The sequence below is a fragment of the Lactuca sativa genome, chromosome 3 (genome assembly GCF_002870075.4).
Source record: "Lactuca sativa cultivar Salinas chromosome 3, Lsat_Salinas_v11, whole genome shotgun sequence".
NCBI classification, from domain to species: Eukaryota; Viridiplantae; Streptophyta; class Magnoliopsida; order Asterales; family Asteraceae; genus Lactuca; species Lactuca sativa.
In genome coordinates this window covers 1,536,661-1,560,652 of record NC_056625.2, presented here as the reverse complement: position 1 = coordinate 1,560,652, position 23,992 = coordinate 1,536,661, and the positions used below count along the sequence as shown (strand labels likewise).

General features: G+C 36.3%; 1 protein-coding gene across 2 annotated transcripts; it reads right to left on the bottom strand.

Moving 5' to 3' along the window:
• Positions 1-15,212: 15,212 nt before the first annotated feature.
• On the bottom strand, positions 15,213-23,992 carry LOC111892876 (pentatricopeptide repeat-containing protein At5g27270). 2 transcript variants are annotated; one of them, XM_023888940.3, is made up of 11 exons: positions 23,908-23,992; positions 23,763-23,823; positions 21,497-21,611; positions 20,689-21,331; positions 17,098-18,502; positions 16,657-16,947; positions 16,471-16,575; positions 16,306-16,393; positions 16,089-16,210; positions 15,934-15,998; positions 15,213-15,848 (listed from the first exon to the last, which is right to left on the bottom strand). In XM_023888940.3, the coding sequence occupies exons 4-11, from the start codon at positions 21,214-21,216 to the stop codon at positions 15,273-15,275; spliced, it is 3,180 nt and encodes a 1,059-aa protein (XP_023744708.1). In that variant the 5' UTR covers positions 21,217-21,331; positions 21,497-21,611; positions 23,763-23,823; positions 23,908-23,992; the 3' UTR covers positions 15,213-15,272. The 2 variants fall into 2 exon arrangements, with proteins under 2 accessions (XP_023744708.1, XP_023744709.1); XM_023888941.3 differs by having other exon boundaries at positions 17,149-18,502.

Below are 23,992 nucleotides of genomic sequence, written 5' to 3'. Positions count from 1 at the left end.
ATGGACAAAGAATTGTCCAATCATAAATAAATGTAAGCATAATAATTACATGGTTTAAATAGATGTCTATGTTTAAACTAAAAGGATATAATCACGTTTTTTATACAACTAGTCTTGAAATAAAAAAACATTTTAGGTCTAAACTGGAAAAAAGTACTAAATGTAGGGTCTTTTATGAAATAAAAATACTTAATTTCCCTTTTGTGACCTGTTAGGGTCTAAAATAACAAGTAATAGGTAAAAATTGAGTTTTTTTCGGAAAAGAAAAAAGTTTTAGGTCTAAAAAGAAAAAAAAGTCAAAATATAAGGTCTTTTATGAAAATAACCCAATATTAAAACAAATTTATGTCTACATTAATAATAAGTGATTAAATACTTATACTCACATGTGATTAAATATATGAGAAATATTATTGAAATGAAAAATCAAAAATGAATATTGTTCATGTAAATCATATGTGATTAGATACATATAAACACATGTGATTATACGTATCTAATCACATATGATTAAAGTTGACAAAAAATAATATATTAAATCGGGAACGCAGTAATGACATATGTTATTAAATATATCTAATCACATTTGATTATATATATCTAATCACATGTGATTATATGTATCTAACCACATGATTTATATGGACAAAAAAGAATATTATCCATATAAATCATATGTGATTTAATACAAATAATCACATGTGATTATATACACATAATCACAGGTAGTGGTGATGGGTGGTGGTGGTGTGTAGTGATGTTTGGTGGTGGTAGATGGTAGGTGGTGGTAGGTGATAGGTAGTGGTGGTGATTATAGTGGGTGGCAGGTGACGGTGGCAAGTAGTGGTGATGGGTGGTGGAGATGGGTGAAAGTGATAGGTGGTGGTGGTGGGTGGGTGGCGGTTGGTAGTAAAGGTGGTGATGGTTTATGGTGGTTTTGGTGGGTGGTGGGTGGGGTGGTGGTGACGGGTGGTGAAGGTGGGTGGTAGGTGAAGGTGATGGTGGTGGGTGGTGGTGATAGGTGGTGGTGGTCAGTGGTGATGGGTGGTGGTTGTAGGGGTGGTGGAGGTGGGTGGTAGGTGGTGGTTGGTGGTAATGACGGGTGGTAATGGTGGTCGGTGGTGATGGGTGGTAGTGGTGGGAGTTGAGTGGTGGTGATGGGTGGTAGAAACAGGTGGTGGTGATAGGTGATGGTGGTCGGTGGTGATGGGTGGTGGTGGTAGGTGGTCGTGAAGGGAGGTGGTTGTGATTGATGGTGGAGGCGGGTGGTGGTGATAGGTGGTAATGGCAGGTGGTGGTCATAATGGTGGGTAGTGGGTGGGTGGTAGTGATGGGTGGTGGAGATGGGTGGGTGGTGGTTTTGATGGGTAGTGGGTGGGGGTGATGAGGGCAAGTGGTGGTGGTGGGTAATGGTGATCGATGGTGGTGGTCGGTGGTAATGGATGGTGGTGGTGGGTGGTGGTGATAGGTGGTGGGTGGTAATGGTGGTGGCGGGTGTTGGTTTTGGTGGGTGGTGGTTAGAGGTGGTGGTAACGAACGATGGTGATGGGTGGTGGTGGTGGGTGGTGATGTTGGTAGGTGGTAGGTGGTTGTGGATGGTGGTGGTTGATGATGATGGGTGATTAAGGTGGGTGAGGATAGTGGTGATAGGTGGTGGAGGTAGGTAGTAAAGGTGGTGGCAGGTGGTGGTTTTTGTGGGTGATGGGTGGGGGTGGTGGTGGTCAGTAGTGATGAGTGGTGGTAGGTGGGTGGCAATGGGTGTGGTGGTGGTGGCGGGTAGTGGAGGTGGTGGTGGGTGGTAGGTATTGGTGGTGGTGGTTGGGTGGTAGGTGTTGATGGTGGTGATGGTGGTGGGTGTTGGTTGTGGTGAGTGGTTGTTTTGGTGGGTGGTGGGTGGTGGCGGATAGTGGTGATGGGTGGTGGTGGTAGGTGGTGATAGGTGGTCATGGTGGTGTGTGTTGTTAAGTGGTGGTGGTTGTGGTTGGTGGTGGTGGCGGGTGGTGATGATGGGTGGTGGAGGTAGGTGGTGATGGTGGTGGCGGGTGGTGGTTTTGGTGGGTGATTGGTGGGGGTGGTGATGGTGGTGGGTGGTGATGGTGGTGGTGGGTGCTAGTCGTGGCGGGTGGTGGTTTTGGTGGGTGGTGATAGGTGTTGTTGGTGGTGGGTAGTGATAGGTGGTGTTGGTGGTGGTGATGCGTGATTGAGGTGGATGGGGGTGGTGGAGGTAGGTGGTGATGGTTGTGCCAGGTGGTGGTTTTAGTGGGTGATGGGTGGGGTGGTGGTAGTGGGCGGTGGTGGAAGTAGTTGGTGGTGATGAGTGGTGGTAGTCGGTAGTGATGAGTGGTGATGGGTGGTGGTGGTGGAGGTGGTGGGTGGTGATGGCGGGTGGTGGTGGGTGGTAGGTAGTGGTGATGGGTAGTGTTGGTTGGGTGGTGAGTGGTTTTGGTTAGTGGGTTTTTTAATTGTATGTAACAATTGATTGATTTTTATGAATATTATTTTATAGTTTTAATTAAAAAAAATATAAGTGGTCCAAATTTGTTCTCAAATATTCTCACAATAAAAAATGTTCTCGATTCAACACTCCCATATATATATATATATATATATATATATATATATATATATATATATATATATATATATATATATATATATATATATATATATATATATATATATATATATATATATATATATATATATATATATTCAATCCACATATCTTTTTATGGGTCCATCCTCAGCTTATTTTCCCCCTATTTTATCAAAGTGGTTTTATGAAATTGTCCTTCTTCTATTTTTTACACCTTGGTCATTTAATATGTCCTCTATATTCCTTATTTTTTGCAATCTAACATTACAAAATTTAAATTCTTCCCATTAAATAAAGAGAATATAATGCGGGTTATTTAAAATTTAAGAAGATATTTGAACTTTAATAGATTATTTACTAAGAACTACTGGGAGCATAGTGACATTCCTAATCTTGTATGAATGAGACATAGTTAATCATAAGAAATTACATTCTAACCATGCCATGCCTTTTCACCTTGACTCAGAATGTATTTTTAAAATGAAAGACTTAGGAAGTACAAGATACATTCTTGGAATGTAAAATCCATAGAAATAGATAAAAATGAATGTTAAAAGTTTTATATAATTATGCATATATTGACAATATCTTGAAAGAGATCAAGATAGAAGATTCCTTTAGAGGAACTTAGCATTGTCACATGGCACTAAGTTTGAACCAGCCGTAAAAGGATCTAACTCATAGGTTTGAACTAGCTGAAATGATTTATATTCGATTTTCTTGGCAAATGAATCCATCATTTATGCCATATTATGCATAACACCTGGTATATATCACATTATGAGCATATCATAATATACCAATTGAATATATGGTTAAGTCACCAGATGACTATAGAAACATTCTAAAAGTACTTTGTAAGAACTAAGAGAATGTATATGAGACAACTAGTTTAGACTAAAATCTTCATGTAAAGAGCTACATAAGATTTTGATTCTAAACAAATCTATATAAGTATGAATTATAATTGGATTATGACTTCATTATGAGATGAAGAGTAAGTTTAGTTGGAATGAGGTCCAAGCAAAACAAAATGACACAATTTACTACAAAACAAAAGTACACTACTATAGAAGTTGAAATTTAATATGAGTTGATGAATGAGTTCATTGAAAACTATGTTGATCTCTGTCATTCAAGGATCACATAGAAATCTTTGTGACTTTGAGAGTATACTTAATCGAGCTAAGAGACTCTATGCTACGAAAGAACACCAATCATATACTCCAAGGTATTTAACTATATACCTAGAGTGAAGTCAAATATGGAGATGATAGTATTCGCAAAATTCACACAAATTAAGCTTAGTCGAACCCATTAATAAAGTCCTTCTTTTAAGCTAAGTATGAATGATCACACTTCAGCTATAAGACTTTATTATTCTAGAAATGGGATTTTTATTTGGATATTGGAACATTATAACAACAAATATTATATAATGTTTAATATACTTAGATATGATCATAACATCAATACTTGTTGTGTTCTATATTAACATGTTTAATCCATGAATAATATTATTATTCAAAAAGTTCATAGTCAGTTATAATTGTGGGATAAATTATGAAGCAAGACTAATATGCATTGGATTGGTTGACTTTCACCGAATGAAGGAAGGCAATGGGTTGTAACCAAGTTTCACAGGTACTTTTCAGAGAACTAATATTGAACCGACCCACATCAAGATCATCTCATGGATCGCTATCATGAATGATACTTGATTAAAAGGTACTATTTTTGTATCCTTAAACCCTGACATACATAATAGGACTTAAGTGTAGGGAATGTTATGCTTAGATATGGTCAAATGTTGGTCCTTAACCGTGCAGTTATAAAAGCCATTTCCAGGTATGGTATGAACTATGCAAGAGGTTTATTTCGTCAAGATGGGATTTGTTCATCTTATGTGTTGAGAGTTAGACATCTAAGGCGTCATACCAAAAGTTGAACACCATATAAGATTGATTGTGATTCGTATCTCATGTTTATCATGATGTCTGTGACAAATGGATAACTGATAAACTTACCTTATATATACTAACTGTAGCTTGGAGCATTCTGGGAATTGGGCATTGATGGAATGACACAAATTTGTATGTTGATGAGGGTAGTAAAATGCTGTTAGATGTTCACCACTGTCTATATCAGTCTAATATGAATCTTACGCAAGTGGGAGATTGAAGGATCTTGCATGCTCAAGAATCATATTAAAGTGATATTGCTAATTAACATATGATACTAAAGGGTAACACTATTTGTATAATTAATTATTTATTAGAAATTGATTTTAATAAATATTCAATAAACTCTTATAATTAAAATTGAAAATTATTTATTTCTAGAAAATAATAATTTTAATTAGCAAGTAACATTATATATAATTCATATGGTATGAATTAATAAGTCATGCACAACATTTTTGGACTAGATAAATGCTTTTGTCTTTTACCAAAAAGTTAAAGTTTATATTTTATAAACTAGCTTATAAAATTTATAAACTTTGTCTTCTTCTTTGTCCTTATTTTCAAAATTAAGCAAGACAAAAGAAGGTATGGCCTTTTAATTAACTTAATGAAAAGCATGGCTAGTCTTACAAGCATGGGGGACATGTTTGTTTAAAGTGATAAAGTTCTATATGGTTAAAGACTTGTGGACTTTGTTCTTACTTTAAATATTGGCATCAAAGGCTTTCATTTTGTTCTTCTTAGAGTATACCAAAACTGTAACATATAAGAGTGAAGTGAGTTCTCTCTATTTTTTTCATTCCTTGAAGATTACCTGCATATTTATTTTGCTCTCTTGAAGTTCATATTAGTTATAAACTTCAAGCTTAAGAGTTAAGAATTTTAGACTAGCATCTACATCAAGTTGGCTTCTTGTTGCTGTCTCTAAAGTTTATCATTCTTCATCAACTTCCAAGCCTCCCAAGAGGATCCAACGAACTACAACGATTTTTATTTGTTGTTCTTCTTCTTCTTTGGTTGTGTTTGTTTTCATTCCAAACTTTGCAAGAAGATCCTTGGTGGGTTATAAACTTACTTGTAACATCCCAAAAATATAGTCCAAAAATTTCGTTTTAATCATTTAAGAAAAACCATAGTTCATAAAACAACATAATAAAATCACATGTCATGTATCTCAAACATCATATCAAAACTATGTATCAAAATATCAGAGTCTAAAATATCCCAGGCTGAAAACTGTGGTGTGTGCCATGCAGTCATCCCGAGCTCTTCCCCTTACTACCGGAAGTACCTGAAACCAAAACTGAAAACTGTAAGCACGAAGTTTAGTGAGTCTCCCCAAACTACCACATACCATACACATAATAACATACATTGGGCCTTGCCCACTACATCGGGCCCTGCCCGGCATCGGACGAATTTGGCATCGGGCCCCGCCCGGCATCGGACCGAAGTCCGGTATACATATAACATATCAACAAACATGTAATATAACACATAACATAAACATATAACTAAACCTTCATCGGGCTTGCCCCCGCATTGGACGATGTCTGCAACACATAACAATACATGCAAGAATCACAAAGATATCAAGCATAGAGACCTTCCTCGGGCTTGCCCTGGCATCGGACCGAAGTCCAGAACACATAAACATATAAACTACATCAGGCTAACCCCAACATCGGACCTAAGTCCGGAACACATAAACATATAAACTACATCGGGCTGACCCCGACATCGGACCTAAGTCCGGAACACATAAACATATAAACTACATCGGGCTAACCCCGGCATTGGACTTAAGTCCGGAGTATGCTAACATACATAAACGGGTCGGCATTGGTGCCTTCATCCTGTTCCTACTGGAGGAAAACTCATTTCTCAAGCTGGCTGCTGAAATCTCAAGTGAGGAATCTCTGATGGTTGCTCCAACGACTCCTCGACTATAAATTCACAAGGAACCCTTAGTCAAAAACCGAAAATCCTTCTAAGGGTAAAATGACCATTTTACCCTTGGTCAAAGTCAACGCTCTGGTCAAAGTCAAAGTCAAGATCAACTTCCAGTTGACCCAACTGGTCGAGTTACCTCCTAACTCGTCGAGTTCCTATACTATTCAGACTCGTGATAAACCGAGTTAGACATGCACACAAAAACTGGTTTGGGCTATAGGATCCGATCCGATCCGAAAACCGGTTTTGACTGAACCGGATCAGATTGAACCGGCCACCGAATTGAAACCGGATCGAGACTTCGGATAGCGAATCAGATTATACCCCCGGATTGAGAACCGGATTTTGTTGAAACCGGATCCAAAACCGGTTTGAAACCGGATTTTTTGTTACCGTTAAAAAACGGGAAAATTTGAATTTTTTTTAACTATCCGTTAGAACTTAAAAAAAACGGCTACTTTGACTTTTTGGCACTTTTAAACACCTATATATACCTTTCATTTGCTACATTTCAATTTTACACAAAAAATTTACTACTTATTTTCATAATACTCAAAAAAATGAGCTCGAGAAATTCAACCGCGGGTCAAGATTCGGATGCAACGGTGGTTAAAATCATACCAACCACTCGGAGTAAAGAAGTGTGGGAACATTACGATTTGTGTTTGTTGTCGAACGGGAAGGAAAAAGCGAGATGCAAGAAGTGCGGAATGTTTTTGGGAAAAGATGGCAATAGCACGTTAAGGAGTCATACAACAAAAACTTGTCCGGCTGTAAAAGGTCAAAGCGATCCAAGTCAACCAAATATTACTCCCGACGGGTCGATCTTCATTTACAACAATGATGACCTTCGTGAAAGATTTTGCAAGTTCGTGATTCAAGAGGGCTATCCTTTCAACCACTTCGACAACCCACGATTAACAAGGATTTTGCTGGAAAAAATGCAACCGCAATACCGGCAAGTAAGTCGCACTTCTCTTAGACGTGATGCTTTAAAGTATTGAGATATAGCCAAAAAAGATATGCAATTGGGATTTTTAAATATAAAAACCGGTGTTTCTTTAACCTGTGACGTTTGGTCCTCTGCCGGTAGTTGTCCCAAAAGCTATCTTTGTGTCACGGCACATTGGATAGATCCCTCTACTTGGGTAATGAACAAACGAGTTATTTCTTTTGAACTTTTTGTGCATCCTCACACGGGGGCAAGATTATTTGCAATTTTAGTAAGCGTTATAGAGACTTATAATTTACGCGACAAAATCTTCTCTATTTCGTTTGACAATGCAAGTAACAATACCGCCGCGGCAAAAAGATTAATTGCAAAATATAAACCTATTTTGGATGGCTCGTTTTTTCATACTAGATGTGTTTGTCACATTATTAATCTTGCAGTACAAGATGGTTTAAAAATGATAGATTTGACGATTGAAAAATTCAAAACTGTGTTAACTAGAGTTTTTGGAAAAAATAAAGCTACAATGGAAAAATATCGAAAGTTTGTCATTCCCATTAACGTAACTCCATATAGTCCTCATTGGGATTGTGACACTAGATGGAGTTCAACATGCATGATGTTTGAAAGTTTGACACGTCAAAGAATCGCTTTGCAATTATTTTACGACACAATTTCAAAAGGAAAAAACCCGGTTTCGGATTATGATTGGGATTTGATGGAAGAGTTTGTGGAAATGTTAAAAGTTTTTAAACAATCAACCACTTTTCTATCGGGTGTGTATTACCCTACAAGTCCGTTGTTACTAAATGAATTATGGTTGATGTCCGCACAATTGGAACGTTTTGAACAAAGAAGTGAAATATTTGTTTTGGTTACGAGACCAATGAGACAAAAACTAGTCAAATATTTCAAAGAAATGCCACCACTTTTTACTTGCGCCGCGGCATTAAACCCATGTATCAATGTTACGGGTGTAGAGGCTTTGATTACCAAAATTGCTATGTCTTTAAATTTGCACAAAGATAACTCAAACTACATCCGTAACCAAATAAACATTTTTAATGATACTTTTACTAATTTGTTTGACATTTACGCTACAAAATATGGCAATATGTCAAACACTTTTGCAAGTGTAACCGACTCTACTAGCAGTGCATCGGGTAGTGGTGGAGGTCGAACGGATTTTCATATCGACCTCTATAACTACCTTTTGGAGGAGCAAAACAAAAGAGCACGCACATTAACGCCTAGTAGCGAACTTGGAATTTATATGGGTTCAAACTTTTTAAAATTCATGAGTGCACCACAATTTAAAAATTTGGATCTTTTGGCTTGGTGGAGAGAAAAGGAAGCACAATTTCCTATTCTCTCCGTCATGGCCCGTGATTTACTAACCGTCCAAGCTTCCACGGTAGCTTCGGAATCCGCTTTTTCTTATAGTGGAAGAGTTTTATCAAAGTTGAGGACGAATCTTACCCCGGTTGCGGTAGAGGTTTGCGTTTGCTTGAAGGATTACTTGGATTCTGTGGAACGTATACAACACTTGGCATCACTAGAAGGCCCACTATCACAAAATGTTGAACCGGAGATCATGGATGAAGAATATGCACAAGGCTTGTCAACACCTCCGGAAGACGAAGACGATGACAATGAAGTCGAAGATGAAGACGGGGATGAAGAATATGGCATTGATGAGACCCCTAGTTACTTACGTGGCGGTTGAAGAATAATTAAATGAAGGCGACACGAAGTGGAAGACCACAAAAACTATTTCCATTTGGCTAAATGTTATAACGCCACTTTATTATTATTATTATTATTTAACTAGTTTAAAAACTCTTTCTAATTCGACGTTTGATGTATGTTTTAACTATTTTAATGTACCCATGTTGCATTTTGTGTTATATTTGAGGTCCAAAAAATGTGTATTTAAAAGAAAAAAAAAAGAGAAAATCGGATCGGATTTCGGATCAGATCCGGATCGGATTAAACCGAATCGGATGCGGGGCTCGGAAAACCGGTCAAATCCGGTTTGAAACCGGTTCGGATTAAAGGTTGAATCGGATTCGGCGTGACATCATCAAACCGGATCGGATCCGGATCCGGATCGGATCGGGTCTTTGTGCATGTCTAAACTGAGTCAACTCGTCGAGTCCCTTCACAGACTCGTCGAGTTCCACCTGGTCAGGAATCGGGACAAATCGACTCAACTCGTCGAGTCCCCCCTCTGGACTCGCTGAGTCCCCTTGTCTGTTTGGCTATCTTGATGGATTCAGCCCCTACACTTTAGATCCAAGTTTTCATACTTCACATAAACCCCGAAAATGCCCTTTTAAGGGTAAAGTTTTCAACTTTACCCATTAATTCCTCTCCTTAATGGGTTTAGCTCAAACCCTAACTCCTTGGGACCTAAAGCTTGGTCCTTAAGCCATCCATGCACCAAACTAAAGCTTATAACCACAGATCTAAACCCCTAACACTACTTGGACACGTAAAGCTCCCACCTTTCTCTTCATGCATGGCCTTTTTGGGCTAAAAAGGCCAAAATGACACTCTAGGGCTTGCATGGGGGCTCTAATGGCATAAAGTTTGCAACTTTATGCCCTACCAACCCTTCAAGATCTTAGATCTAGAAGAATACCCCCTTGGGTCGTCCATTCTCCAAAAGTTATCATTCCTGGGCCAAAATCCTTATAAAAGAGGAAGGAGGAGTTCTAATGAACTAGTGGTCAAGATAGAAACTTGATCACCAAAAAATGTTGCCAGAGAAGTGTAGTTTCTGGATCTACTCTCTTCCTCTTGAGTCTTCTAACTCCTTCTTCTTCAAGCTTCAAGAACACACAAGATTACTCACAAATGGCTCACACACTCACAAAATGCTCTAGGGTTTCGTGCATTAGGGTTTGGGACTTGGAGGCTGGAAATGAGGCCATAAGGTGGGGTTTAAGTTGCTTAAATAGGGTGCAAAACCCTGAAATTAAGGTTTCATTCTGGCAGGCCTTCTCGCCAAGTTGAGGGCTCTCAACTCGTGGAGTAGATGGCTTTAAACCCACGTCCAATCCCGCTTTTACTCGATGAGTCTGGGGCTCCCAACTCGTTGAGTAGCTCCACAAAAATAGACAAATTATAATTAAATGCGTACCAGGAATGAGGCGTTACATTGTTGTATGTTATTCAAATCATTAAGTCTTCCGTTGCTAAATATTATGTTTTTGAAACTAATTTTTGAATAAAAACCAAACATATGATTCTTTATGGTTCTCTTTTATAAAGTCTATTCATAATCTTAAACTTATTGAGGGAATACCTTTAGCAAAAAAATCTATAAAAGGTATTTGGCTAAATATATCTCAAATTGGCATATTTGTTTAAAAGAGTGGTTAGTGTTGGGGGTAAGACTTTTTTTGGAAGGACACATGGTGCGGTGATGTTGTTTTGAAGGACTTGTGTCATAATTTATAGGCTTTAGAAAAAATAAAGATTGTCTTGTCATGAAGAAAGTAAAAAAAAAAATGATGCCAATACGTATTTAAGATGGAATTGGGGTTGATCTCCATTTTAATTACTGTTTGAAATGATTTTCAATTTGCTAATGGTTGTGATGGATGGCTCTGGAATGGTGATTCTTCTCGGTTAAGGCTGTTAGGCTCCTCATTGGAGTCTCAAATGATACAATGTTATTACGCTCAAATGGGTCAAGTGGGTTCCATTAAAGGTGGATTATTTTATGTGGTATCTGATCAGAAATAAAATTCCTCTTTCATCAAACTTATTGAAACGTGGGATTGTTGTTTCTTTGAATCTTTGTCCTTTCTGTCTGGACGACGAGGAGAGTATTGTTTTCTTCTCCTGTTGGGTAATTACCAAACTGTGGAAATGGTTGGTAGATTGGTCGTGTGTTCTGAAAAAACATGTCATGTGATCGGATTTAATGGCAATGATAGACACGGGTGTTGGATGTGAAAAAACTGATAGACACGGGTGTTGGATGTGAAAAAACTCGAAAGTTGCAATTGCCTCTTATTTGTGTCACTTAATGGATGATTTTGGAAAGAAATAAATGCAATTGTCTTTAGATCCAAAAGGCATGCTACAATGTTTTTGGCGGATGACATTAGCCTTAACATTTTTAATCGGATTAAGAATAAGTCAAAAGGCATGCTACTTAGTGTGCGTCTTCTATTTTAACTTTATTTTGTAATATGGATTGAGCTTCTCGCTTAATGTGTTCAATTTCTAGTGATAATAATACTTAATCGTTGTTAAAATAAAAGTTAATGGGTCCTTCGAAAAGCGTAATACATGGTATGTTTTTAGTAAATGTTTTTGCTTTTTCTCAAGTCATTTTTTATTCTTTTTTAATCGTCATTCACCAATTATTATCTTTCAAAATATTATTGTTTTTGTATGGGGTTTTTTTGTATGCATCCCCAAATTCCCTCATCTACACTCCCTTTTTTAGCATTTTACATTTATTATTATTATTATTATTAATTAATTAATTAATTAATTAATTAATTAATTAATTTTAAAAATAATAATAATAATAATAATAATAATAATAACAACAATCGAGCGTGACACAGCCTAAACATACAATGTTATTATTAAACAAATTAAAATTTACATCTCATTAATTATCTGATACATTAACTCTTTCGGTACGACGGTTATTGAATTGTCTATATGGTCGAACGTAAGCAGACAATCGAGCGTGATACAATGTTTTCCATCCAGTAGAACGTGCTGATTTGTGCATGTTCCACAACCAAGAAACAATAGTCAATGGATGACCATCTTGTAAATCAACCTTAATATAATGACAACCGTTAATGAGAACGATATTTATAATTAGATGATTTGGGAAATCTTGTGGACCACTCCAAAGTAGGAAAGACGTTGAAGATTCGTCTTTGCTTAAGAAATGAGCAATAACACCATACTTATTAGCAATTAAAATACCAATGTTAGGCATGATTATCCAATATTTTCGAATCGCGGCGTTTCGTAGAAATTCAACCGGTTGGATGCAGGGAATACATTTGCACATGCATTCATTAAAGCTAATTCTCTATTTGTGACGATTACATATGGCCCATCATATCCACCTAATGTGGTCCTCAGACAATTTAATGCCCAAGTATAATTTGCCTCTTTCTCTTCGTCCATAAGCACGAAAGCTATGGAAAATGTGTTGTTTGTTGAAGTGACACCAACAATTTCAAGAAGAGACATGTTATACTTGTTTGTCTTATACATGGCATCCATCGTTAACCCTTGTGGAAATGCACTGTCATATATTCAATGATGTCTGATTAACAAAAAACAAGTCTTCCAACTCATTTGTCGTATCATTTGCCTCTTATACATGGCATCCATCGCTTCGACATGCACGCATATGTGATCGATATTTTTCTCATACATTGTAAATGGTGTCTATTGTACTTACATTGTGTTTATTTTGACTCTTCAAGGTCGAAAGAATATTATGTGGACAGACATCATTATCTGTCATGTCTTCCACCATACGACGCTCATTTGTAGTCAGCCGTTTTGCAAATGCATGACCATCCATATACATTTTAGGGTCATGATTATGTTCACCATTTATAACTTTCAAGGTCCAAAAATCATCCGTCTTATAATAAATTTTGACCAATTCAAAGGGACAATTTGTTTGTCTGTGTATTTCTGCCTGACGTATTTGTATGTTTATAGACACCACTCCGATCACAAACTAAAATGATTTTTGAAACATAGCCACCACTTGTTTTCGTTTTTTTATCTTTTTGTAATGACCACATATCCGAGAATTCGTGCCACATTGTCAACCCACTACTTCATATTTTCACGAGTGTTAAACACATGACAAATAAAATACATACATGCTCAGTTTGACAATTGTGTCAACGTATTAGTATACGAAAACTATCTAAAAACAAACAAACCTTATTAGTTTGAAAATCCGTTATATGATTCAGTCGTTGTAGAAACGTTGACTTAGACAAAGATATGAGATATGATTTTTTTTGAATGATTTCAATCGATTGATTGATCGTATTATATATATACGTAATAATAGAAAAAAACATAACATCAAATCAATTTCTTTATTATTAAAGATAAAGTTAAAGTGACATCAAATCAACTATTTAGGAAATAATATGATAGACAATAACCGGAGAGGAACATCATGAAACTAAACGAGATATACAGTTAATAAATATTTAATTATTGTACACATCACGAAACTAAACGAGGTATACGGTGAAAGAATATTTAATTATTGTAGTAGGTAAAATAACAATTGAAAAAAAATGAACTTTTTTTATTATTAAATTACTATGATAATAATAATAATAATAATAATAATAATAATAATAATAATAATAATAATAATAATAATAAAAGACAAAAAAAAAACAAAAAAAAAAAAACAAAAGCAAAATAACAAAAAAAGGGTAGATAGAGGAATTTCATAAATCATGGAGTACATACAATACTCTTTCTTATATATTCAACTAACTAGTGTTTATTTGTTGGTGAAATTAATAGAATAAGTTCACTTATCTAACTACTAAAATATGATACGATTTAATTAAAATACATAAACACATGTCGGTTTGGGTTATTTATATTTATAATAGAGTAATATATTAAATATCATCTCAAAATGTATTAAAATGTTTAGACTTCTAAACTCGTTTTAATTATATTACTAATTACAAAATTCAAAGTATAGATTTTATGGTCATATTTAAAATATTAATTATTTATAATTTAAAATAAGCAAACAACATGCATATTGATATTTATATAATTTAAAATACGATACAAACATATTGATAAGTCAATTTAAACGTGGTTCATTTTATTTTGATAGCAAATGAGTTCGAAATTACTCAATTCATCGATTTTAATACTTCTTACTATATATAACACCCATCTAAATCTAAATTAAAGTATAAAGAAATCAAATATCCTTCGGTCTTTTATTTAATTACTCAAAGCTCAAAAACCTACTTTGAGAATAAAAGGCTTTTAACTTTGGTGAATGTGGGGGTTTGCTTTGGTGACCGAGAAGACTCCTCACTCCTTGAATTGCAGGGTGTGGTTTTTGGACATCATTAATGATCTTGCCACACTAGGGCTAATTTGCTACTTTTTACCAACCCATAATTTCTCCATAATGAATTCGTTATAAACCTTCTACTTTTTTTTTTTTTTTTTTTTCTTTTGTTAACATATTTAACTGATCAACATTGCTCAAGGGTCATTCGTTTCGAATTGATCTAATCATGATCCCAACAAACGCCTTCAAACACTCTCATCTTGAGCACCCATATCCTAATACTCTCTATACGTATGAGACATTAAATAGGTAAAACATGTTGGGATTAGATAGTAGAAGAAAAGGCAATAATTTCTTATCAAACACTTGTACTTTTTATTAATCACAGAATCAACAACATTACGTGAAGGAGACACACACACACACACACACAATCATGAAGCAAGTCCGGAACCTAATTCGATCAATCTGATTTTGACCAAAATCTCAAAATTCAAACCTTTTGAACAACCCTGTTACAATACACCATTTTAACAACAAATAATAACTAGGATATAAGAAAATCATGCTACTTTCTAATTCTATCTATATATATCTTCTTCTTGATGATGCTTATTAACGAGCCGTACAGTTTTACAAAAAAAAAAAAAAAAAAAAAAAAAAAAAAACACGTGAAGAAACTGCATTACAATTTACATTTTACATTTTACATTTTACAATTACAAATTCAAATCAATCAATGGATCCAATTTGAAGATTGTTGAGAAAAGGGATGCCCAAACTATTGATGCGACTCAAAACAGCTTGAGCCTTTACTACCAAGCCTGCTGAGCTGTAGAAATGCACAGCTGCACTCATGATGAACCTGTCTTGTTTTACGCCACCAGTAGCAGTAGCAGTAATGGTTTCAAACAAAGAAATGCCTTTTTCCACATATCCATAGTCCAAGTACAATCTAAACATGGTTCCATAACACCCAACATCAGGTTGAGATCCTGTGACGAGTAGCAGCTGATCAAAAAGCCTCTCCGCTTCCCCCACCAATCCTGCTTTTGCATATGCAGAGAGTAATATGTTATAATGAGGAGCACATGATGATGATGATGTTTGTTTGTCCATGAAGGTAGCAATGGCTTCCTCTGCTTCCATATACTTGTGGGCAGCTGCATAAGCTCGAACAAGGGCAAGATACGTATATGAGTCAGGCGACCACCCGTCTCTTTGCATCTCCCTAAATAACTCTTCCGCTTCATTGTAGAATTCCCCACCCCCACTCCCATACACATTCATCATAATATTGTAGCTCACCTACAAGTTTAGATATATTCATTCAATAATCAATACAAATTATATTTATATATATTCTGATTCCATTTTAATTATATAATTGTACCTTCCCGGGTTTTATTCCCTCTTTCTGCATTTGTTTAAACAGGATAGATGCTTCACCAGTTCTACCTACAAAATGGCAACTCACTTAGAAGAGAAGAAAATGGTTTTTTTTTTTTTACTTTGAAAATCCAGAAGCAGTGTGAGTGTATTTTATACCAGCCTTCCCATAGTAACATATCAAGTTGGTGTAGGCTTTCTCATCCAGAGCCACACCCTCTCTTCCAGCACTGTTGAACATCTCTATAGCTTTATCCAGATCACGACTACGCCCATGCACACTGTCATGTCAAATAAATACTCTGTTTATTAATGTTGAACACTCTTTTTATTCCTAATTCTCATAAATGTTGACAACTCCATATAATATACGTACGTAATCATGGTGTTGATTGTTTGAATCGATGGTGCAACACCATTTGCACGCATTCTCTCATAGATGCTGCTAGCAAATTTCAATCTACCTGCACAGTTAAGAAAATGTCATCCCTTTTATTCAAAAGACAAAAAAAATAAATAAATAAGAGGAAGCAAACCAAACCAGCATCTAGCATGGCTTTTATGAAGGTATTGTATGCCACTGTATCAAGCTCCATCTTCTTAAACAAACAATCATTAATCACATTCCCTGCCTCACGATGCTTTCCTGAATAATAATAATCATCATCATCATCATGTATAGTTAGTAAATCCTGAAATTAATTGGGTAACATTTTCTGATTCTTACCACAACTTGCCAAAGCATTCACAAGCATGCTGATTGCAACATCACCAATATCATCACCTTTTTTATTTTCCTCTTGGTAAAACAAGTATGCCTCATCCACTTTTCCAGATTTGGCGTACACATCAATCATACAACTGTACAAACGTTTTTCTGCTGCAACTACTGCTTTGGCTCTCTCCATTTGATTTTGCTTCCCATATAAATATATCATAGATGAGCACGTAGAAATCTCTGGCTTGCAACCCAGCTTCAGTAACAGCTCAAATACAGTTTCTGCTTTCCATGTCAGACCTACAGCTCAGAAACAAACACACATGTCAAACTCAAACTTACTGATTTTTAGTAATTATTAATTAAAACAAATATATATATATATATATATATATATATATATATATATATATATATATATATATATATATATATATATATATATGTCACCTTCTCTGATGAGATTGTTAACCAGTTGACTGGCTGCCAACAAGCCATTACCAGTTTTCAACAGCAGCTTGAGTAGTGTTTCTTCCTTCTTACTTGCAGTTTCACAAAGAGTCAGCAGCAGCTCAAACACCATTGGGTCTAAGGAATCTGAATCAGCTTCTTCAAGTCTTGTAAACTCTCCACATATAGCCATTGAAATGGTTTGAATGAACCTGTCATCATCATCTTCAAACAAACCGTTTTTGGTAAGCTCTTGTATCATTTGCTCGGCATCACTTGCCATGTTTTCTTTGCAATATACCTTCACAACTGCTTTAAGAAGCACCTTATCAAATTTTACTTGTCTTTGTCGTATCTGGGTGATGAAGTCTTTCGCCTTCTCAGTAAGTCCAAGTTTCATATACAAAGTCAGCATGCTGTTGCAAGAAGAACAATCCGGAAAACCTGTCTCTGAAAGAGACTGTAATGTAACTTCAGCAGCTTCTACATCCTTCTTCATAATGTAGCATTGCAACAAAACAATATTGGCAAACCTCGAAAAATTCACCTTTTTAGATCTCATCTGTTCCATTACATCCAGTGCTTTTTCACAATTCCCAGCATTCAGATGGACTTGTGCCATTGTTATATATGTTTTATCCTCACTTAACAGACCCAACTTCTCAATCTCTTCAAATGTTTTCATGGCATCCTCATAAAGACCAAGCTTACCATATATCCTAATAAGCAAACCATATATCACTTCATCCGCTACCACTTTATATCTTTCCATTTCTGAGAAGAGAGATAGAGCTTTAGAGTAATTTCCACTTCTGTAATACAGGGATAGAAGGGAAGCACACGTGAAGTTACTAGGGACTAATTTCTGTTGTCTCATGTCTTGATAGAGTCTTAAAGCTTCATCTTGGATACCCTTTTCCTTTTCCTTTTTAGAAGTTACTGTAATAAGGAGGCTATAAGTAGCCTCCTCAGGTACAAATCCCATAGCCTTCATCTCCTTAAAACTCCTGAAAGCTTCATCAGTGAGACCGATTTTCACCAAGGAGTTGATAACAACTGTATATGTAAAATGATTGGGGGAAACACCACTTGATATCATCTGCCCCCAAATCTGTGAGACACTTTGGTGAAAAGATTTCTTCTGCAAAGACGAAAGCATGAAATTGTAAACTGCAACAGAGAGGAGGATACCCCTTTCTTGAACAGCAGAGTAGAATGACAGCATGGCCTTGTGGCGTCCCCATTTAGCATATGCACACAGCATAGTTCCACAAGCAACCTCATCTGGCTCACACCCACTTTCAAGCATTTCCAAGAATGTTTCTTCCGCAAGCTTTATTTTTCCAGCTTGTCCATAAGCTCGAAGCACAAGCGTATACACAATAACACTAGGTCTGTAAGTTAACTGCAAATTAATGCAACTGTTATGAGTCATACTGGATAGGTCTTTAAGTTAATAGATAATAAGTATTTTATATTCTAGGAAGTTATCTTGTTTCCGTTTTTAATTTTGGCAATTAGGATCTTTTATTATTTGAGTCGATTTTAGAGTATTTGTTTCCTGATTAATGTCTTGTTTATCCCTATTTAAAGGGTAGTCATTCATGAAATAAGATATGCTGAAATTTGAAAACATTCAATAGAGTAATATTAGGTTAATAGCATAGTTTAGTCTCCTGTAAACAGGAGGCTAGGTTACAGGGAAGTTCACGGCTTCTTCAAGCACTAGCACTGGTCCTGTCACGAGGTCTAGATCCCGGGTCATAACAAATTTGGTATCAGAGCCGCTCGTGATGTCGACACAACAGGAAGAGCTGATGAAGAAATTGGAAGCGTTCATGATCCAGCAAACGCAAAGCAACAATGATTTGAAGACAAGTACCAATGATTTAAAGGCGACTATGGCAGCCTTGCAGACCAAGCAAGCAACGATGGAAGAGAGATTGCAAACCCTAACCCAAAACAAATCCAACAGACAAGAAGAAGAAGATGAAAGCGTGGACAGCATGTTCGAGTCTGATAGATTTGATGACCCATCGGAACAGGTGCGTGGAAGAGGACGTGGCGCCACCTTTGGTGCCAATCCAAACAGTAAGTTTTTGTACCAAGGAGGCTTTACTGGAAGAGGTAAGGGTGTGATCCAGGAAGGAGCGGGAAGAGGATCAAGCAAGGCTTTTGAATCATGCCGGACAGGTGAACACCAACCTTTCAAACACCATTGGGACTCCCTCAAACCAGAAGGGTCAAACAGAATGGATCAGGGGGCACCAAAAAACTGGGAAGAGACGGAAGATATGGGATACCGTGTGGGAAGAGTACCGAGATTCGCCAAGATGGAGTTTCCCACCTATGATGGGAAGGGTAATCCAGTCGAATGGCTTCAAAAATGTGAAGACTTCTTTGAAGAACAACATACCCCTACTGAGGCTTGGGTTAGGCAGGCCACCTTTTCACTACAAGGTCGGGCTAGTGGGTGGTACCATAACCTGCAAAGAATGAAGACCCGCTTGAATTGGTTTGAGTTCTCAGAAGAGTGCAAAATCAGATTTGGACCTCCGATGAGCATGAACCCATTAGGTGAGTTAACTCGATTAAGGCAAACAGGTACAATAGAGGACTATTGTGAAGGCTTTGAGTTGCTGCTAGGGAGAACGACGGGTGTGACTCCGGAGCAAAGCATTTGGCATTTTTGTGCAGGTTTGACTAATGCTATTCGTTATGAAGTAGAGTTTGCTAGACCCATCACACTATACTATGCTATGAACCTAACCAGACAGATTGAGTTCAAACTCACGGAGGAGGGACGACCAAGGAGTTTTGGAGCACCTCTATTAAGTGGGAATCAACCCTCGGCAGGAAGCAAAAACCAAAAATTAGCAGGTGGTGGAGCCGGGTCAGTGAAATCTGAAGTGCGGAACCCGGCTTTGAAACGGCTTACGGCTACAGTGAAATCTGAAGTGCGGAACCCGGCTTTGAAACGGCTTACGGCTACAGAAATGACAGAAAGGCGAGCAAAAGGATTATGCTTTAACTGTGATGAGATGTTCTCGATTGGCCATAAGTGTGCGAAACTGTTTGGTATCATGTTGGAGGATGAAGAAGATGTTACTTGGGATGATCGTGCTGTTTTTACCAACACGTACCCAGGTTTTGAGCTTGCGGACAAGCTCAATGCAAAGGAAGGAAGTAATGTTATGAATCATACTGGATAGGTCTTTAAGTTAATAGATAATAAGTATTTTATATTCTAGGAAGTTATCTTGTTTCCGTTTTTAATTTTGGCAATTAGGATCTTTTATTATTTGAGTCGATTTTAGAGTATTTGTTTCCTGATTAATGTCTTATTTATCTCTATTTAAAGGGTAGTCATTCGTGAAATAAGATATGCTGAAATTTGAAAACATTCAATAGAGTAATATTAGGTTAATAGCATAGTTTAGTCTCCTGTAAACAGGAGGCTAGGTTACAGGGAAGTTCACGGCTTCTTCAAGCACTAGCACTGGTCCTGTCACGAGGTCTAGATCCCGGGTCATAACAGCAACATTATCATCATATAAAAAACAGAAAACATAAGAGTGCTTTATATTATACCTGTAATTTCATCCAACCAAGAAAGTCTCTGACTTGTCTCCAGCTCCTTTGCTCTTTCAACACAGTACACATCTCTCTAAAAGTGAGCTTAGTAACGAAAGAAGCCATGACTTGCCTCATGTTGTAAGAGCCATCTGGCAAACCTGAAAGGCTGCGCACACGTTGAATGGCTGCCACCACATGCCGACCATAGAGATGGCCGTTCCTATCGTCTTCCAGATATTGAATCATCTGCTCAGGGGACCTCTTGATCCATTTGGGTGTGAGGGCTTTTGAACCCTGGTTGCGCCTCAACGCGCTTAAATAACGGGCTTTCCCTTTGATAATGCGTCGGGCGTTGTCGTCTGAAAGAGGGTTTTTAGGGTTTTTTGATTTGGGTTTGGGTTTGTTGTTTCCATCGCTCAGAGACCATGGGTCTAGTGAGACCGAGCATGAGATAATGGATGAGGAATTAAGCTGCACGGGATAATTTGAAGGCTGAGGATTTAACTGTATTGGGTTTAGGAACGAAGACTTTAAAGCTTCCATGGATGATGTTCAACAGCACCTCAGGCGCATGGGTATGGGTGTTTCAACATCTAGTAATGAAACTAGCATCTAAACGATTCAGCGATATTACGCAGTTTAACACAAGGCGGACCACCTAATTAGAGATTGTCAACACAAACAAACTTGTATAAATGAAATTGTTGCAGAGCAACTAACGATTAAAGCACTAGCCCTTAAATCAAGCTTACAACAAGAAGAATACTGATTAGAAGGTTAGGCCTCGTATAGAGAAACTATAAGAAAGGAAAAATCAATATACCTAGTTGCGATTGCGACCGAAGAACAGCAGATTCTGGAGTCGTCGGTGGTGGAGGTGCCGATGAGAACTTGGAAGGCGAGGGCAGCCGGTGGTACGAATGGTGCAAATGGTCCCTCTATCCGATTAAGAAAGCGAAACTAAAATCAATCAAAAGCTTTGAATCTAACGGTATCCTCTTAATGAAATCATTAGAGGAAACAACTAACAAGAGTTTTTGATCTACCAATTGTTTTTTAAAATTCTATTTATCGGTAGTTTTTATTAGATGTTGTTTCAAATTTTCATATTTTTCAAAAACTATCTATTTTTATTTTATTTTTAATAATTTTTTTAAATATATATTTTTACTCTTTTTTTATTTTATTTTATTTTCTATTTTATTTTTTTACTTTTTGCTATTAATACAGTTTGTGATAACTAAATTGCAAGTGTTCCATTTACAAGCTTGTATAATGATTTTTTTTTTCACATAACAAGTGCTATATGACATTGAATCAATTCTCACTTCTTAAATTAGTTAAAGGGCGTGTTTGACATTGATAAAATGTACTTAAAATCTTGAAAAATAATACATGAAGTATGTACACATGCAATCAAACATAGGTTTCTCAAATCTTATGCTTTGACAAAATACTAACTGATTTTAAAATCAACAAAATCAAAAATTTTCAAATGATGAGGAGGGCATTTTCGTCCTTTACTCAGACAGAAAGATCAAGAGTCGGTTCTCATCCCACCTTCCACCTTTTTGGTTGGGATATAAAATAGAAATTTGTTTTCATCATTGGATGTGTATGTATACTTCATCTCAGGAACATCCACACACTTTACTTCCAAAATAAGAGGAATAGCATACATCAATATTGGTTTAAATGCAAGAAACATCAATCTACTTTTACTGATTTGTGTATAACAGCATCCTATTATATAGCCTTAAACTTGAAAAAATCTGCATAGAATTTTCATACTGTAATGCCCTTATACGTAAAAAGTTGAAATTACATTGTTGTCACAGAATGAAATGGAAGCACGATGCTATAATGAACAAACTATAAAAACTAACTACAGAGAGAGAGAGAGAGAGAGAGAGAGAGAGAGAGGGGACCTGAAGATCTATTCTAGGGTTTACACCAAGCAATGAGCTTTTAGTGATTTCTTATTATGTATAGAATCCTACTTTCCTTTACTCTTATTACAACATTCTACACTCAAAATATAATGTCACAATAAGAAAAAAAATTGGAAGTACAGTGCTATAATTGGGAATAGTTTTCAAAGATGAAAGTAAAATGCTATAGTCATCTAAAAGTATAAGGACCTAATAAGAAAATAGCTAAAAGTACTAGGCTATAAATGGGTAAATTTTTTGACATACATTTTCTTGATAAGAAAAGGTTGAAAGTACAACACTAAACAAGCTTCTCTTTTTCTCTCAGACTGCAATAATCACACACCTAATTGAGCATCAATGCAACATTAAACAAGCTTCTCTTTTTAAGTACAATATTATCATAATGTGTGTGTGTGTATATATATATATAACTAAAATAAGCATGGATTGGGCAGTATTAGAACAAAATAATAGTGAAACAATTGGCATTTTAACCAATTTGAGACCTTAGAGTTTTTTACACACTTTAGGGAAAGAACATAATTTCAAGAAGACTTCCACCAACAACATTTGTAGGAAAAGGAATACGTTCCACTTAAGATAAGAAAATATTTAATTTTGATAGAGTTGAAAAAAAAAAGCACAAGTTGGAATTTTCTTCCTTCTTCAAGATGCATCTAGTCATTCTTGTTTCAAGTCTTGAGGACAATACTTTTTTTATGGCAGGACTAATGATACTAATTGAGAATTGATTGATTGGCCCAAATACCATTAAAGAAAGAGTCCAATATGTTTTGTCTAGAAGACCCAATAAAGGGTAAAACAGGAAAATAGCTTAAGTCAGTCAGGATAGAAGGAAGAATAAGTAAAGGATTTGATAGTGTTAAGATTTTAATCAATTCCTTGTTCTTTATTTCTTTAAATCCTAATTTATGTTTCTCATCAATATTGTAGCAACAAACATCATCTGGTTTTGGTAGAAGAAAAGGGTGATGGTTAGAAAATAAAAGAACCATGTTGAGACAAAATCTGGCTATAGGGGCAAATAAATAAATAATTTTAAAATGATAAAATTTAAACTCTTACAACTGTGTGTAACTTTCATACAATATACTAATGAAGTAAAAAAAAAACTTACAGATTATTAATCTATACCTTAACATTTGGTTGTCGAAACATTCTTTTGGGGCTAAATGCAATACAACTTCATCTTTTTCTGAAGATAACAAATAAACACAAGTTTTAGGAACAGAGGGGTATTTCTGGAAATACACAAACAGGGACTCGTAACTATAGATACCTGTACACCTGCATATCGTTTCTATGAAGGCAAATAACCCAACAACCTTCTTTGAGATTCAATGGAACTAAAGTTGTACCTTTTA

Excerpts from the sequence above, each read along its gene's own strand:
- LOC111892876 (XM_023888940.3), bottom strand. The coding sequence starts at position 21,216 with ATGGAAGCTTTAAAGTCTTCGTTCCTAAACCCAATACAGTTAAATCCT. Across the intron at positions 16,394-16,470 it reads AAAAGCCATGCTAGATGCTG|GTAGATTGAAATTTGCTAGC; the intron begins GTTTGGTTTGCT and ends TTAACTGTGCAG. Across the intron at positions 15,849-15,933 it reads AGGGAATAAAACCCGGGAAG|GTGAGCTACAATATTATGAT; the intron begins GTACAATTATAT and ends CTAAACTTGTAG.